The sequence below is a fragment of the Lynx canadensis genome, chromosome A2, assembly GCF_007474595.2.
Source record: "Lynx canadensis isolate LIC74 chromosome A2, mLynCan4.pri.v2, whole genome shotgun sequence".
Classification (NCBI taxonomy): domain Eukaryota; kingdom Metazoa; phylum Chordata; class Mammalia; order Carnivora; family Felidae; genus Lynx; species Lynx canadensis.
This window is the reverse complement of record NC_044304.2, coordinates 126,376,691-126,393,792: the sequence shown is the minus strand read 5'-3', so window position 1 is coordinate 126,393,792 and position 17,102 is coordinate 126,376,691. Positions and strand designations below refer to the sequence as shown.

The 17,102-nt window shown below is 42.9% G+C and overlaps 1 protein-coding gene across 1 annotated transcript in view; it reads left to right on the top strand.

Annotated features, from left to right (window-relative positions):
* Positions 1-16,670, top strand: part of AOAH (acyloxyacyl hydrolase) — a 174,391-nt gene extending 157,721 nt beyond the window's left edge. The window contains 3 exon segments of the mRNA XM_030308229.1: positions 513-609; positions 5,929-6,005; positions 15,246-16,670. Of these exon segments, the coding sequence (XP_030164089.1) occupies positions 513-609; positions 5,929-6,005; positions 15,246-15,374 (303 nt within the window). The 3' untranslated portion in view covers positions 15,375-16,670.
* Positions 16,671-17,102: the final 432 nt, after the last annotated feature.

Here is a 17,102-nt window from a genome sequence, read left to right as displayed (position 1 = left end):
CTCACCTTAGTGTTGGACATATAGGTTGTTTCCAATTCTTCAATATGAAAAATAGCATTGTGATGAACCTGTGTGTGTATATATTTTTTTCTATACCCTATTTCCTTCAGACAAATTCTTAGAAAAATTATTGGGTCAAAGTGTATGCCAGGTTTAAGGGTTTGATCCCTATTTCCAAATTGCTCTCTGGAAAGTTTAAACGAATTGACATTCTCAGTCACCTCTCCCGTGGCAATATTACGTATTATCATGATTATTCATCTTTTCTTTGCCAATCCCGTGGGAAAGAAGTGGTATCTTATTACTTTAATTTTCACTGATTTATTCCTAATGAATCTTAACAGTTTTGTGTCTTCGTTAGCCACTTGTACATGACTAGACTGTAATGTGCAGAGCAACCCACTGCTGAGGGCTTGGAGTGAGGGTGATGATTATCAATTTCTTTGTTCTGCCTGAATTGTCTCACTGAAGTGTAGGCTTTACAGAATTCTCCCTGTTTCCTTTGTATTCAGAGAGCAAAACAACTCTCCAATACACTGAAAAATATTGCAACCAGCCAGAAATTTATGAACTTCGATCTTTTCTATGCAGATTTTGACTTCCAAGAAGGTAAGTTTTGCTGGAAGGAGGTGTTGGCACAAGTCAGAAGTAGCAGCTACAGTTTAGAGCCTGATTGGGCAAAGTGTTTGTAAGGCAACAGGCAGTGGGTTGGGTGGGGAGGCTCCTGTATGTTCTGACATACTAATAGCTCGAGTATTAGAAAAAGGTGAAGTGTGAGACCCTCTCTGGGAGAGTGGAAGTTTATCATCACCTATTCATTTCAGCATCGTTTTAGAATTCCTGAAGCAACAGAGCCAATGACCAGTGGGAAACAAATTTGGGCCAGGAGCCAGCAGATCAGTGGAATCACCTAACTCATTCTTGCCTGTTTACCAATGCCTTGCTTACCTAAAGATGAGTGTGACAGGAAAGAGGGATAAGGCGGTGCCTCCCAGATGCACATGAAATTACCTACAGACTCAATAGCAGTGCAGACTCCCAGACCCCACACATGATGTAACTTATGAGAGTCTTTAAGGGAGGGACCTCAGATTTGCTTGTGGTAAAGTGGACAATCCATATCCCAGCTTTCTGGAAAGAATATCACTGTTTCTTTCCTAGCATTCTGTCCAGACACTGGGGTCACTGATGGACGGCCATGCAAAAAATAGGCATGATTATCGGAGCTACTGATTTATCCTTTACATCTTGACTCTGAAAAATGGTTATTTATTGACTTTATTCCTCTCAGCCTCGTTTTCATTGCTAAGCACTTGTTATACAAGAGAAAAACCTCCTGTTGATTGACTGCCAGCTGAGATGATGCTAATGGAAAGCTTTACAGCGTATGCAAATGATGGAAGGTGTCTCATCCAGAGTTTATCATCTCCATCTCCCCACCACCAACAACCCCAGCCCCAGCATCTGGGATGAAGCAGATGGCCATCATGAATTATCAAATTTTACATTAGCTGACAAGTACTGCATTGCACACTCTAACACTTCAAGTCTGAACATCTTTTCAACAGGACTGATCTCCCTTAACTAGATTTCCTGCCCGGGTGATACATAATTCTCTCATGGGGAGAGACATTTTGATAAATAACCTCTCATTAAAATGCAGAGCTAAGGACTCATTAATGAATTCCTGGTGTAAACAAACGCACCACCAAGTGATCTTTGATGATCATCAACCTTGAATATAGATAAAGTTATTAAAAATATAATAATGTCTAACATTCACATGGGACTTTTCATTTTCCAAAGTAATCTCTAGCTCTGTCGTTTATTGTCTTTGGGAATGTAGGCAGTTCCCTGAACATGTCTAAACTCTCCTTTCCAGACCTGGAACTGGGGGTACCATATCTTCATAACAGATCTTTGTGATGATTATATGAAACAAATGTGTAATTCTCCTAAGTGCTGTGCCTGGTACACACATAGTGCCCAGGAAAGAGCACCATTCCCTCACACCCTTGCTACTCAATGTGGGGTTCAGAATGAGCAGCATGCACACCACCTGGGCTCTAGTTACAAATGCAGGGCTCCCAGGCCCCACTTTTAATTAGGACCTACCTCCCTGGAATTTTGCCTTTTAACATAATCCACAGATGAACCATATGCATGTTAAAATTTAATAAATGGGGCTCTATAATACTACAAGATTAAGATTTAGTTAGTTATCCGATTTTTCCTAAGTCCTACTATGTACCGTGTAGGTGCTAAGGATACAGCTGTCAGAAAAACAAAACAGTCCTTATCTTCATGAAGGATACAGAGAGAAGAGCTTTACCCTTGACTTAGTACTACCAGCTTTCCACTGGTGACCTAACAGGCTTGAAGTTGAGGTTCATCAGCCCATTCTTGTCCTCACAGCAACAATAAATGCATCAAAGAAGCAAAACGTTCAGTTAAACTGAACTGAGCATTCTAAACCAAAATGGCAGTAGGTTATTACTGAGAAACCTCCTTGGCATTTGTCCTTGCTTGGCAACTCTCATCAACAGTTTCAGGAATTTCCTGAGAGGCACTTATGAAAAATAAATCTAAAGACCCAGTTTTTGGTCGAGGGCCTTCTTTGGCTTCTCCGTGTGAAGTTAGTGGTCACAGTGGAGGGATGGTGCAGGCAGAGGAAATGGTGGCCTGGGATCTGCCCCCCAGTGAACATCTGATACAGCAGAGAGATCATCCACTCCCAGTTGCATCCCCGTGGTAACCGCCACACCTGGGCAGTTCACCGTCCCAGAAATCCTATAGCTGGAACGTGCTATGATAGAAAGAGCCCAGGTAGAACTGTGCCCCTAGCCCAGCTCAGACACAGAATGACTGTGTAACCAACCTTGAGTAAATTAAATAACCAGTCTGCTTTGTCACCTTTTGTGTAAGGTAGCAAGAACTAAGCTGGGGAGGAGGGCTGCTATGTGAACACAGAGACAACTCTGCTATGTACTGAGAACTCTGTTAGTCTCCCGCCACCACTGCCATCAATGTGTGCCAAGCACCTAGTACATTCTTCTAAGGCTTATTATAGAAGGACACTAAATGTTGGTTCTCTTCCAACATCCAACCCACCTCCCATCACCACTCAGACCTGTGGATCACTTTGAGTTCCCTAGAGGAAGCTGTGGTAGAATGTATCTCATTGGCACTGCGGTCTTCTGTTACCAGACCCAAAAATTGCATAGCCACATATTAAACCGGCAGTCTTTTTTTTTTCAATATATGAAGTTTATTGTCAAATTGGTTTCCATACAACACCCAGCGCTCATCCCAAAAGGTGCCCTCCTCAATACCCATCACCCACCCTCCCCTCCCTCCCACCCCCCCATCAACCCTCAGTTTGTTCTCAGTTATTTTTTTCAATATATGAAGTTTATTGTCAAATTGGTTTCCATACAACACCCAGTGCTCATCCCAAAATAAACCGGCAGTCTTAATGGTCACAAGAAAATCTCCCCGCTCCTTTCAGTGCTGTATTTGAGCTGACTGTTGCATCACAAATATCGTCATTTTTTCCTACAAAATTTACATGTCCACACCCTGTGGCAGAGCAAATTGCAACTGAGGGTCCCTGTCTTTTGAGGGCAGGCATGAGACCTATCTGTTCTCCACTCTGACAGCCTCAGTCCCACCGTGAAAGGCTATTGCTCATCTCCAAAGACTCTTTTTTGTCTCTTGCTGACTCATCCTCTCTGGTTATAAGCTAAACAGAGGAAGCAATTTTTCCTTCCTTCAGGAAATGCCAACTTGAGCAGGTGATGTCCTTTTTCTTTGTCTGTACCACACCTCCCAAACAGAGGAAGGAAAATGCTGCTTGGCCGACAAGGCCATTTTTACACTGACAGCTTAAATATACCACCTGCCCTCAGTTTCCAAGACAACTCAATTGGAGTAAACTGGGTTCTTAGTTCTTCCCATGTGTATGTTTGTAAAACAACCAATGACTTCACGGTACTGACCAGAGCTCAGATTTCTTGTTTTAAATATCTACTAGTGTTACTGTTCATCAAGATGCTATCAAGTGTTTTGTGACTCTTCCTCATTGATTTCTATTGCATCTTTGAAAAGCTGGTCATTAGCAGAGTTACTTTGACTTTGCAGATACAGAAAATACGTTATGCACCAAATCCTGAGAGATCATTCATGATCATTTAAGAAGCTTCATTCGGGTCTTCTGAACAAATAGCAATTTGTTTACCTATTTTTAATTATGGTCCCATGTAGGAGGAAAACAGACCACCTTCCCATCCTGCCCCTGCTTGGACCTCCACCTCTAAAATCAGAGAAGAAATAAGACCACTGTCTGGTGTTGCATTTATTCTAAGAAAGCAAAATTTCTCCCTGAGATAAACAAATTTAAAAGGGTCACTCTGTCTAACACTGGGCACAACACAGGTAAAACCTTAGCCTCTTGCCTGTGAGTTATCAATTCTCCCTTTAAGTGTTATAAAACTGATGTCTGCAGATGTGCAATGACTGGTAACCCTTGCAGACACAATAATCATGTGAGAAAACAATGGTTTTCACTCTTAATAGTCTGATCGTAGCCTTGGTAACCTGTGGCATTTATTTTAACACTTACTGGATTATTCTGTATGCTAAGCCAGTTCTTCTAAAGTTGGACTCCCTCGTAGTGGTGAGGGATGGGGACTTGTGCAGCAGCAGGAACATGTTTCCTGGAAGGAAGGAATATGTTGTCACTGACTCCCAATAAAATCCAGATGCAAAATATGAAGGAATGGCTCAAGGGCAGCCATTTTGCCAGGAAAGAAGACAACAGAAATAGGTGATCCTGTGTCTAGGGATTCAAACCACCAGCAGGAATTTTTCCCTGAGCTCTGAGAAGAGCAGTAGTATTTGCAGCCCCTCAGAGTACAGGGATTGGATAGCAAGCAGGGGTGGCACACTGTGATATTAGGACTAATTACAAAAGCAGCAATGTACTGATTTAGCTCTGGAACAAGCTTCACTTGCCCAGTCAAAGCTTCCAGTAGAATTTTCATTCCTTCCCTTGGGATGAGATGAGGGGCATGGGGGAACGAAGAGAGCGCACATCCCTGCTCTTGAGTCTTTGTCAGGTGGAGGGGGAAGAACTGGAAAAATCTATGTCTTGCTCCCCTCTCTGGACAGCAAGGAAGTGAAGGTATTGGTGATGCTGGGAGCAGTACATTTCAAATATTTATTTCTGGAGGCTCTCTAGGGACTTGGGATTTCCTTGAGGAGTTCTTCCTGGCTGTGTAGTATTACACTGTAGAGTTAATGGTGCTGTTGCCTTGGAGCAACTGACATTCTTGGTCTCTTACTCCTGTTGAAGGGCAGTTTTATTGCTTTTCATCACTTTGGGGCTCATAATATTTCCTCTGTTGCCATACTCACTCTAAATGTGATGTTGAGATAATTTTATGTAATTATATTTCTGGCAAACTATATGACTTTTAATGGTGATTGCTTGACATACACAGGCAGTATCTGGAAATGGCAGCCTACATAAAGAGATGTTAACAAAATGTTTAATTTTCCCTCCTTTTCTTGCAATATTCACCCACTGAGAAATGAGGTGAATTTACATTGATGTTGAATATTTCAGAGCTCACCTTTTCTCACCACCCTCTTCACTGCACAAACCATCTTCACCTAATACCCCCACACATTTTCTTCCTGAGTTAGGAAAAAGAAGAAGACCATACAATGGGAAGATCATTTCCATTCAGAAAGCTTCCAGACAGAGATAATAGCCCAGAGCAGCCACAATTGAGTAAGCATCGCCCCAGGGGTGGTGGGCAGCTCTGACATTTTCCACTTGGCCCTTGCTCTCTAACATCGATGGCAGTCACTTGGTCACTCATAGAAGCATGCAGTTAATCCTCTAGTTGTGTGTGTGCCCTGCAGTGACAGAGGAGTGGCAGAAGAGAGGCGGGGAGCCCTGGCAGCTCATTGAACCAGTCGATGGATTCCACCCCAATGAGGTAAGTGCAATCACACAGCAGTGGCTGAAGGCTATATCTTGGGTTATATTTAAAATATAGTTATGCATCTATGTTTATCATTATCCCATTTTGTTCCAGAAAGAATTTGAGGTAATGTATTCACATGTGTAAAACAGAAGATTCAGTAAAATAAAGTGAAAATCAGAGTAAAAAGCCAATAAGATAGAAATGATACCTGGCTTCCTCACTTAATGTCTACAGTTCATAAAATGTGTGCAGGGTGGTCCTGAGAAACTGCTGGTGAGAGCCTACAAAATCAGCTGTGTGGTCTAGGGACTGATGTAAAAAGAGGCATAAGTCATGGCCCCCATTAAAATAAATAAATAGATAAATACATACATACATACATACATACGTAAATAAATAAATAAATAAATAAGTCACATACTCAAAAACAATCACAAGGATTCCTGGAAGAGAGACCTATGAGAAATTTCTTCTGTGGATCTTTCCAGAAAGGACACTGAATGAGAGGAGAACAGTGTCCTTAGCAATATCCTGCAGTAAGAGCTGTTTCTTATCTAGGATTCCAAGGTATAATTCTAGAAAGTAGTTCTACTCTGGCCTCTTCCCAGAGCAAGGGGAGCTGGAGGGACTCTGTCCCTTCCTACCTCATGCTCTCCTTTATCTGAACTTCAACAAGGGAAGCTCCACTTTTATCTGTTATACATACTAGACTTGCTCATGATGTTTCTTCCTTTAAAAAACAAATGAATAAGTATGGGGGTAATTCTGTCACTTTTCAAATTTTGAAAGCTGGCAATCCTTCGCAACTGTAGTCTTTCTGGCCTAGCCTTTGGTGGGTACGGTGTGGCAGTGACAAGGGTCTAAACCAGAGAAGCATCCTGGTGTGCTCTCCTCATGGCCCCTGTCTCGGTGGTCAGTTGGGCCACAGGGAGACCTGACCATCCCCTCAGGAGTTTGAATGAAATACACTGTAGGCTACAGGGAGCACCTACGGACAGGGCTAAGAACTGCCTCATTGGGAAAAACAAAAAAGTGCTGCTCCACTGACAGATGAATATACAGTGGAGTCCCAGAAACGCTGGGAAAATTTAAAGTAAGCATTTAAATACCCATCTCCCTGTTTTCAACAACCAAAAATAAATAAATAAATAAATAAATAAATCTAAGTAATCCACTTCAGAATATCTAATTTTCCTGTGTCTCATTTGGATGAACTGATACAACAGAATTATTGCCTAGGAATTGGCTAAATACTAGATTTCTTCTCCCCACAGAAATGATGACTTTCGTTATAGAGTAATTTTTAATATGGAGACTTTCTTTGTGGCAATAATTAGGTAGTGGTTCTTGTTATTCCCACAAGTCACAGAATTTTACCTTTCTGATTCTGTAGAGAATTGAGGATATAAAGAAATATAGAAGGAGTTAATTAGGAACAGACTAAAAAGCAGAGGGTCAAAAATAGCTTTGTTTTATCCTTCTGGACCTATTTGTCTGATCCATCAAAAGACCATCCTGTCCCTGACACTTAAAATAATATTAGGGTTCAAAGTGTGTCAAATTAAGGCTTTATCTTGCACTCAAACAGTTTTGCCTATAAGTAATTATTGAGAACAGGGTCAAAAGCTGAAAATCGGGGGGGCACCTGGTAGGCTCAGTTAGTAGAGTACGCAACTCTTGATCTCAAGGTTGTGACTTCCAGCCCCACGTCGGACGTGAAGCCTACTTCAAAATAAATAAATAAATAAATAAATAAAGAGATAGATAAATATATAAATGAATAAAAATAAAAAAGCTGAAAATCGGTATGTGCCATAATTGTATGTTATTCCTGAGAGATTTGTTCACATGCTGGTAGTGGATGATGGCGTGGTGGAGCCACATTGCAAGTGGGCACCAATGGGTAGCCATGATGAAAACCTGCCTATTCATCATGTATATTGAACTGAAGAGTCCAGACTGCAACGTGCCATCCAAAAATGTTTATTGAGTGCCCACCCCATATCAAACACAGTAAGAATTCAAGAGTGAACAAGAAACTGCCCCTGCCATCTAAGGAGATTATAGTATAGAGGGAAAGAATGACAAGTGAACAGATAATTAAATAGAAAGTGGTTGATGCTTCCATTTGTGCAAGCCCAGTATAATGGGAGCACTGTGAGGGATGGGATGGGAGAGAGGGGTGTTTGGAAGAGTTTTCAGAGGCGCCCACTCAGAGCTAAGACCAAGAGCTAGTCAAGTGCAAAGAAGAGGGAGGGTCTGCACAAAGTGTTCTGAGCAGAGGAAATGCACTGGCCAAGACCTGAATGGAAAAAAAAAAAAAAAAAAAAAAAAAAAACGGGGCATGTTGGAGGAAGTAAAAGTGCCGCAGTGAGGCCAGAACATAGAGTATGGGAGGGGGATTGAGAGGGAGGAATCAAGAGAAGTATTCAGAGACCAGATTACGTAACGCCTGTATGGGATTTGACCTTTTTCCTGTGGGGAAGAGGGAGCCACTGAAGGTTTTTAGGCAAGAAAGAAAAATAACCAGACTTGTGGTAGCATCCTGGAGAATGGTGCAGTAGGGCCCTGCTAGAGGGAGGGAGACCATCTGGAGGAAGCTTCTGTGTGTGAGAGGTGATGGCCCAGGAGGAATAGGCAGAAAGAGAAAGGTTTGTATTGGAGTTTCATTCACAGTTGAGTCCACAGAACATGGTCGTTTATTGGATGTGAGGGTGAAAGAGAAAGAGATGCTTAGTGTAACACTTTTTATGACTTGAGAGATTGGATAGATGATTCTGTTGCTCACTGAGGTAAAGAACACACAAGATGGAGTGGTTTGAGGAGTTTGTCACATGTTGGACTCAAGGAGCCTACAGGACATCCAAAATGAGGATGTCCTTTTAGCAGATAATATGCAAGCTTAGAGCTCAGGAAAGGGTCTGGGTGGGAGCTGCAGATGCGAGCACATCAGGATAGACTTGTGACTTGAGGCCTTGAAGAGGAGCCTCTGGATGAACCTGCAAACTCCCCTCCCAATGAAGCACCTTACAGCAGAGGCAGTGTTAATGGATCCTTTTAGATCCTTATGTTAATAGTTTAAAAACTAACACTTAAAATTGCCACACACATACACACACACACACACACACACAAGCACATGGTCCACAAAACATGGTCAGCTATGGGAGTCCACATCTTTTCCATCTTAAAAGAGCAAGATGGGCAATGTTGGTCTAAGGACCTCATGCTAATGGCATGGACAGAATACCAACCAAAGGAGTAGACTCAGGACTTGTTCAAATGCCGTCTCACCAATTCCTATCCAAGCAAAAACAGCTGGCCCTGGTCCCTTAACCACCAAAGGGGGAACAGGCTTTATCTTATTGGCCTATTCTTCCTAAAATTCTGCTAGAGAAGCAGCGGAAGTGTCTAACCACTATTGACTCAACTTCTCCAATTTTCTTAGGAAGACAAGTTTAAGTACAAACATGAGTTGTGTTATGATTGATACATTATAATTTTTTAACCAAATTACATCCACCATCTTTGCTTATATTTTAATGGAAATAACCAGGCAAAGGAAAACTCCCAATATAGACTGAGAACTGCTTTATCTTTTCATCTCAGTCCCCAAATGTAGAAATTTAAAAAATAACTTCTTTAGTATGAGGGGGAACATAGAAGGTTATAATGCTGGACATGATGGTTGATCGGGTTTGGTGGGTAGGAAGGAGATGACTCACAGGACTGGGCATTTGGATGAACAGAAATGAAAAATGCCAAGTCAAGGAACCCCAAAGAAGAAGGGGCAGATTTGAGCATTCTGAATTTGGGGTGCCTGCACAAAATCCAGATGGAATTGTCTAAATCAGCATTAGATCAAATTGATGGGTTCTGATCTCAGGACAGGGGCCCAGCTAGGGGACACAGGTTTGGAAATCACCAGCATCTAGTTGAGAACTGGAAGCAATCTCAAGGATGGATTGGGCCATGGGATCAAATTGTGGCCATTGCCCATTGCCTCCAGCAAGAGCAGATGTAGTGAAGAGGGGAAAATGGCAGCCAAACTGCTGACAAAATGCAAAGGAAGCCTGACTTATAAAAGAAGAAATGATATTGCAAAGACCCAAGACCCAGGTCTGTGGCCTGTAGAAGCGGCAACAATTCTACCAGTTCAAATAATCACTTTTTTAAATATCTGCGAAGTTAAGCCTCTGAAGAGACACTTAGGAGATCTCTGCCTAAAACCAGACAATAGTAAATAAAAAATGCTGAAAGAGCCACAGACATACATCAAGTCCAGATTCCTTGACTACTCTGAGACCACTCAGCTAAACATACCTGACCCCTCCTGCCTTAGCAGCTTTGCCCAGCACAGCCCTCTGCTCTCATAAAGCCAACAGCAACTCAAACCATCCTCCTAAACTTCTCGTTGCAAGCAATAAAGTTTCCATGACATCATCTCCACCTTCTCTTGAGCCCTGGACCTTGTACAATACTAGAGTCAGACATAAGATAAATAATCAAAGGATTGGTTTTGCATTATATATATACTTGGTTTTAATATATATATATATATATATATATATATATATATATATATATATAAAGTCCTGAGCAGACTTATGGAGTTCCTCTAAGAAGGAAGCAATGTTGGCAGTGGGTAGGGTGGAGAGGAGGGCCTTCTGGGCCAGGGAACCCTCAAACCCAGTCATTTTAGGCTGGCCCTGCCTATGCACCAGGGACCATATCTCTTCACTTTGCTTTCTACATGAAGCCAGCTAGTAGCAGTGCTTCTGGAATGACACACTGAGTCAGCACAGAGGGGCTAGAGCCGGGACTTTACCTTTTTCCTTACATGTAAGTATTTAAATCCATCTTACATCATTGTCATGTTGTCAGTTTACAAATTTAAAATTAATTGGGACCAAAGGTAACCAGGTCCAATAGACTGTGTTTGTGGGCAGATTAAGAGCCCCGAGAAGCAAAGCCATGCCTTCCCTGTGGTGCAGGCGTTTAAAAAGCAATCTTACCAAAATAGCCCAGAAATGTTCTTCCTACAGGAAAAATAAATTCAGAGTGCATTTTTAACTTTGGTCTCATAAAACCCCAGAGTTAAATTTAGCCAGGGTTCAACTTAAAAGGGATCAGGGATGATAAGCTTTTGGTAAAACCTATGCAATCTTGCTTTGAATTGCATTTCTTCTTTTAAATATTGCAAAAAGGTAGTTACTGTTTAGGGTTTGATTTTATAGTTGTCTCACTAAAGAGTTCTATTTCTGTAGCAAAATACATGAAATTAGTTTATGAAACAGGCACGTGAAAGAATCCTAGATTATATGCAGCAGTGACCACTGCTGGGCTTCTGCTGTGTCCAGATGTGTCTCATGAACTTGTGGGGTGGACCCCACACAGTTATGTTTGCTTGGAGGACCAGAGGCTCTCCTGGAGATGAACTCAGCATAAGTATAAATGTGGTTGAGCAAAGAAGTGTGGCTCAATTTAAAAACTGTCATCAGAAGGGAGAGACATTCTAAAAGCCATATGGTGGCTAATAGCAAGAATCCAATCAAGAAACTACACCAGTTTCCTCCCATCCTCCTCTCTCTGGACTCACACCTCAATCCTGAGAGATTCTGGGCTACAGATAAAAACTGAAAGACCTGTTTTGCCAAACTCACATAGGACATTGGGGCGTTAAGTCACCCTGCTTTGTTGCTCCTTTCATGAAAACCTCAAAGAGGAGCCTTTGCGGTGGACCCCTGACCACCACATGGATTTGGTAGCATGAGGACCCCTAAACAGCAGCAGCAGCAGGTGGACAGATGCGTGGCAATATCCCACAAAAGCACTGAGGCTGCAGGTGTGCCTGCAAAAAAAGCACCGGTGCTCCTCAGATGTGGGCTTAGCCAGAGGAAGGGGCACACCTGCTGGAGTTGGCAGAGGTGTGTGGACCAGAGCAGCACCACCCACGCGGCAGCTATCTGGACTCACTGCAGCTGGGGCCTTGCAAGAGCATGCAGGCAGCTGAGTCAACTGCAAAGGAAGAGACTCTGAAGGGCCTACCTCCGTTAACCAGAAAATCCCACTTAACTACAACCTCCTATTAGCTAGCCTTCTGCTAGACCAGATTTCATCCCATGCATGTGTTTGGTAGGGTTACTGAGCAAGGCAGCCTCTGAACCCCTTCCGTGCTGCAGAGGTTGTGTATGCTGGCAGGAGGAGGCTGTCCCTGTCCGTTGTCCTGAGGACAAATGTTAGGGAGATGTGTGACAAAAGTCTCCACCGGTGAAGTAAATTATCTTGCACCCATGTGATGGAGTACTGTGCACTGAATAAAAACAATGATGTAGATCTACCTTTAGTGACACAGAAATATGTTTGTAATACAAAGAAAAGTAAATAAAAGATTACAGATTGTGGGGGCGATTATTCAAGTGTATGCATTTGTCAACATTCATGAAGCTGTTTATCACAGGAAGTTAATTTTACTGTGTGTAAATTATACCTCAGAAAGAGCAGATTATAAAATGATATTTACAGAAGGATTCAATTTGTGTGTGTATGTGTGTGCACGTGCAAGGCTCTACACCCACTGTTAACATTGGCCACCTCTATTATAATTACAGATGACTTTTATTGTTTTCTCTTTCTGCCTAATTGTCTTCTTAAATTTTTCTCCAGTGAATAGGTATTGCTTTACTATTTTAAACTATGACTAGGGAAGCACAGAAGAAGGTTCATGTTCAAGGAATGGCTAAGTTGGAGTAATGAGGGTAGAGGGTGACTGTGCCTTGCCCTGTGCATCATGGGAGTTATAATAGGAGGTTGGTTATAAGAGAAGCCCATGGTAGGTGCTCAGTAAATGTTTGTCACATGAGTGAATGATTATAGTGGGTCATTTTATCACAAGTCTCTAGTTTAATAATAGCCATGCCACTCTCACTTTAGACCCAATATATTAGCAGTGCACATACATAAATATTTTCATCTCCATTAGAGTGACAGCCAACTAATTGCTTTCAAACCAAACAGTTACCACATGCTGAAAGCTGATCTCCTTCCTTTCAACTTTCCTTTTCGTATCCTCACCCCATCTCCTCCTCTATTAATTTAGATTGGGAAATAACCACAAATGCCTTGGTTTCACATAATTGTTAAGAAGACAGCTTAGGTGTACCAAGTAGAAAGGCAAGAAACATAAAAGAAGAAGCAGTGATCTTTCACAGACATGGCCGCAGCCTCCTTCGTTGAGAAATAGCAGGAAAAACAGCCACAAGAGCTTCGAAGACACTGCTTAGCGTGTGAGAGATGATCACCCCCTTCCCGGGAATCTGCTGGCTGGGAATCGGCTGGCTTGACAGTTAGCCTAGGGGGAGGGGTGGTATGAGTGTAGAGGGGTGTGTGTGTGTGTGTGTGTGTGTCTGTGATGTGGGGGAAGAGGGTGGATATGGTGTGTGTGGTGTCATGTGGTGTGTGTGGTGTTAGGGGTGTGTATGTGGTATGTGTATATGTGGTGGGTGGGTAGGGTGAGTTTCTATTAGACACCACATGGATATGATCAAGATTACATTGCTGGATAGATAGAATTTCAGGTGTGCCTCAGAAGGCTCAGGAATGTATTAAAATACTGGGGCTATTTAATGTAGCAACTAAGCCAGTTCTAGTTTTTTCTAACAACTGCTAAAACCTTACACACCATTTAGACCCAGAAAGGTCTTTAGACCATTTGCTCTAGTCCGCTCATTTTGCAAGTGAGAGAATTGCAGCCCAGAGAGTAGAAGGGGGCTGCCAAACATCACACGGGGAGCTGGAGGCCCTGCCTATAGGAATGGTGAACCGGACCTGCCCTTTGGAGGCAAAGTCCACATGCTTCTGAGTAAAGTTGGGGACATCCCTGAGCATCTTCCATGAATAATGTATGCCCCCCCTAAGGTCTTCAACAATCACATTTATCTTTCAGTATTAAAAAACCCTTTGGAGATGTAGCCACCTAGGGCCTCAATGCCTGGCCAGGCCCCATTTGCTAAATAAGGCATTATCTGCAGAGAAAGACTCCTCATCGCAAGCATGTTAATGACAAGCCAGAGGATTGGACAACCAAGAATGGATCCTGCTAACATCACGAGTGAAGGGAGACCTGCTGTAAAACAAAGCAACCTGACAGTGGGCATTAAGCCGGGAAAGCCAGAGACTGGCCTGTTGTGCATTTTAAGCCAATCATTGTTCACCCTGGCACCCCAGCCACGCTCTTCGTGCTCACAGCCTGCTTCAACCCAGTGACCGTGCAGCCTCATCTCCCAGACCCCCAGAGTTGCCCACCATGCCATTCTCTCCCACACCATCTGTCTTTACACACGTTGTGTCCTCCACCAGGTGCAATGTTTCCCACATAATCCATCTTGGTGAACTTCCCTTGAAAATTCAGCTCCGCCATCACCCTCCTCAGAGAGGACCTGCCCCCCCTTCCCTGCCCCCCGCAGCAGAGTTGGCACCTCCTCCCCTTCCAGCCTCGCACAGCGCCCCCTGTGGGTTTGGTGGTGTCATTTTGCATGTCTGGTTCCCTGCCTAGACTGGAGTTCCTTGAAGGAAGGATCCATCCCAAGATCCAACCAAGACTGAGGCCTGCAGTTGGTATTAGCTGCCCAAAGATAAATGAAAATGTGCACCTGCTGTCTGTTACTAAATAAAAAATCACCTCAAAGGTAGCAGCTCAAAATAATCCAGAACTCACAGTTTCTGTGGGTCAGAGTGCTGGCACAGTTTAACTGGCTCCTCTGCTCAGGATCTCACAAGGCTAACATCCAGGTGTGTCATCCGGGCCACGTCCTCATCCAGAGACTCACCTGAGGAAGAATTGACTTCAGAATAACTTGGGTTGTTGGCAGAATTCATTCATTTCCTTGTGGATGTAGGACTGAGGACCCAGCTTCTTGCTGGATGTCAGCCCCTTGCCGTGTGGACTTCCTGACGAGCCTTCTTTCTTCATCAATCCCACAAGGAGAGTCTCCCAAGCAAGACTGCTAGCAAAGCAGAATCTTAGACAATGTTACACAATCACTGAAGTGACATCCATATCCCATGTTTAGAACCAAGTGATAGGTCCCACCCACATCAAGGTAAGAGGATCATACAAAGACACAAATGTAGGCATCATGGGGACCATTCTGGAGTCTGCCCACCATACAAAGAATACAATAAATCCTGCTGCTAAATTCTTTATTTTGTTGTAATTTTCCTTTTATTCCTCCTTTGGGTTCTCTCTTGCAGGTGGCTTTGCTGCTGTTGGCAGATCGCTTGTGGAAGAAAGTGGAACTTCATTGGCCCCAGGTTCTGGGAAAGGAGAATCCATTCAACCCTCAGATTGAACAGGTGTTTGGAGATCAAGGGGGCCACTGAGTGCCTTCAGGATATGCATTCCTGGAAAGCTCAGTGAGGCAAAAACTTGGGTAAATTCATTCAACAAATGGTTATAGGGCTGCCATTTAACAGACTCATTGGTTCCTCCAGCAGCAACTTTGAAAAGTGATTTTCTCTGATTTTGGAGTATATCTAAATGACAGCATGATTCTGTGTGTTTCAAGGATCAGTTCCCTCCAATTGACCTTCCAAGTAACCTTTAATAAAGTGTTTTGGATGCCATTCCAAACAAGAGAGTGTGCCCTTTCACAGCTAATTGTTCTAAAAACAAATGAGAAGTCCAGCAGTGCTCGGCAACTTACCCCGGGTCTTGGTGTGCCAGGACTTGTCCTTGCTCTGTTGCTGCTTCTTCAAGATGGCCAGCAAGTGGGTACTGCCCCTAGGGAGGCTGTGGCTGGCTGCCAAGGACTCTCACATCAGAGCACAAGACTATAAACACAAAATTAGGTACCGACTTGAATGTTTATTTAGAATGAGAAAAGAAATCACAACAAATTACAAATTTGTTTAAAATCCAGATGATTGAAAAATGTGACAATTTTTCTTTCTTTAAAATGTTTTCTTACTTTCTTTGGCTGCACAATCTCATCGTCTTTTCCCAGAACAATGATTTGGTGATATCATTGTCTAAAGAAAGGACAGAAAAGTGAAATGCCTTGCTTTTAACTGATAATTTAGAACAGTTTCTTGCAGCTCCACAATTCATTATTCGTAAAGTCATGTAAACTTTTAGAATTGTCACATTGGTAAGACCTCTATCCAATTTCTTTTGAGTAGGATCTGTTACAGTCACACTCCCTATTTGTAGTATTGTTCAAGTATTGTTAAAGTTTTGCATCCATATAAGCACAGGAATTCTGGTAAATTCTATTGCACACCATTCTCATTGGTGTGTCACCTCCCTTGCCCATATCTGATGCAGCCATGGATTCAGGGGTCAGTGGGTGTATATCGAGACCCACACTGCCAGCATCCCACCTCACATGAGCACATCTTCCCACATTCTGCCTTCAAAACTTGCTTGACAGAGCCCAGAGATGTGGGGCAGGTCTACCCCAGCGGTCCCAGGAAACCGTGAATAAATGCATCAGCATCTTCCTTTAGTGGTCAGTTTGGGAGGCATTCAGTGTGCTTCTCAGGGACAGAATCATCCCCTTTGTTCATGGCAATGATGCCTTCGATGGTGCCTCCTCCTGCCTTCTATCACTCATTGCTCCCTCATTCCTGCTTTCTTGGATGCTTCCCAAATAAACCACCTGCACCTAAATCTTTGTCTCAATAAAGACAAAATTAAAATGTTGGTGTGTGTATAATTGTGTATGCTTTATTATTGAATATATTCCTCATATGAATATACTTCTGTTTTGGTTTGGTTTTTTGTTTTTGTTTTTCCCCCGCCCCTATTCTTCTGTTTTGACTAGGCACCAATACAAACCAAATCTCCCACTCACTGTATACCATCCATTGACATGGACCAGCTTCTAGCTTTGTGCATTTCACGCCCTGTTTCTCCTCCATGACCCACACACTTCCCACGCTGGGAGCTGTAGCATAATTTCATACTGTGATTCTGCCCATTGGCCCTGCACCTTTGTCACAATACTGATGGACAGTAGGGGCACGCTTGGAAGCCCCTCCTATACCACAATGGCTAGCAGTAACCCAGCTGTGCACAGAAATGACTGCAAACCATATACATATTTCAAC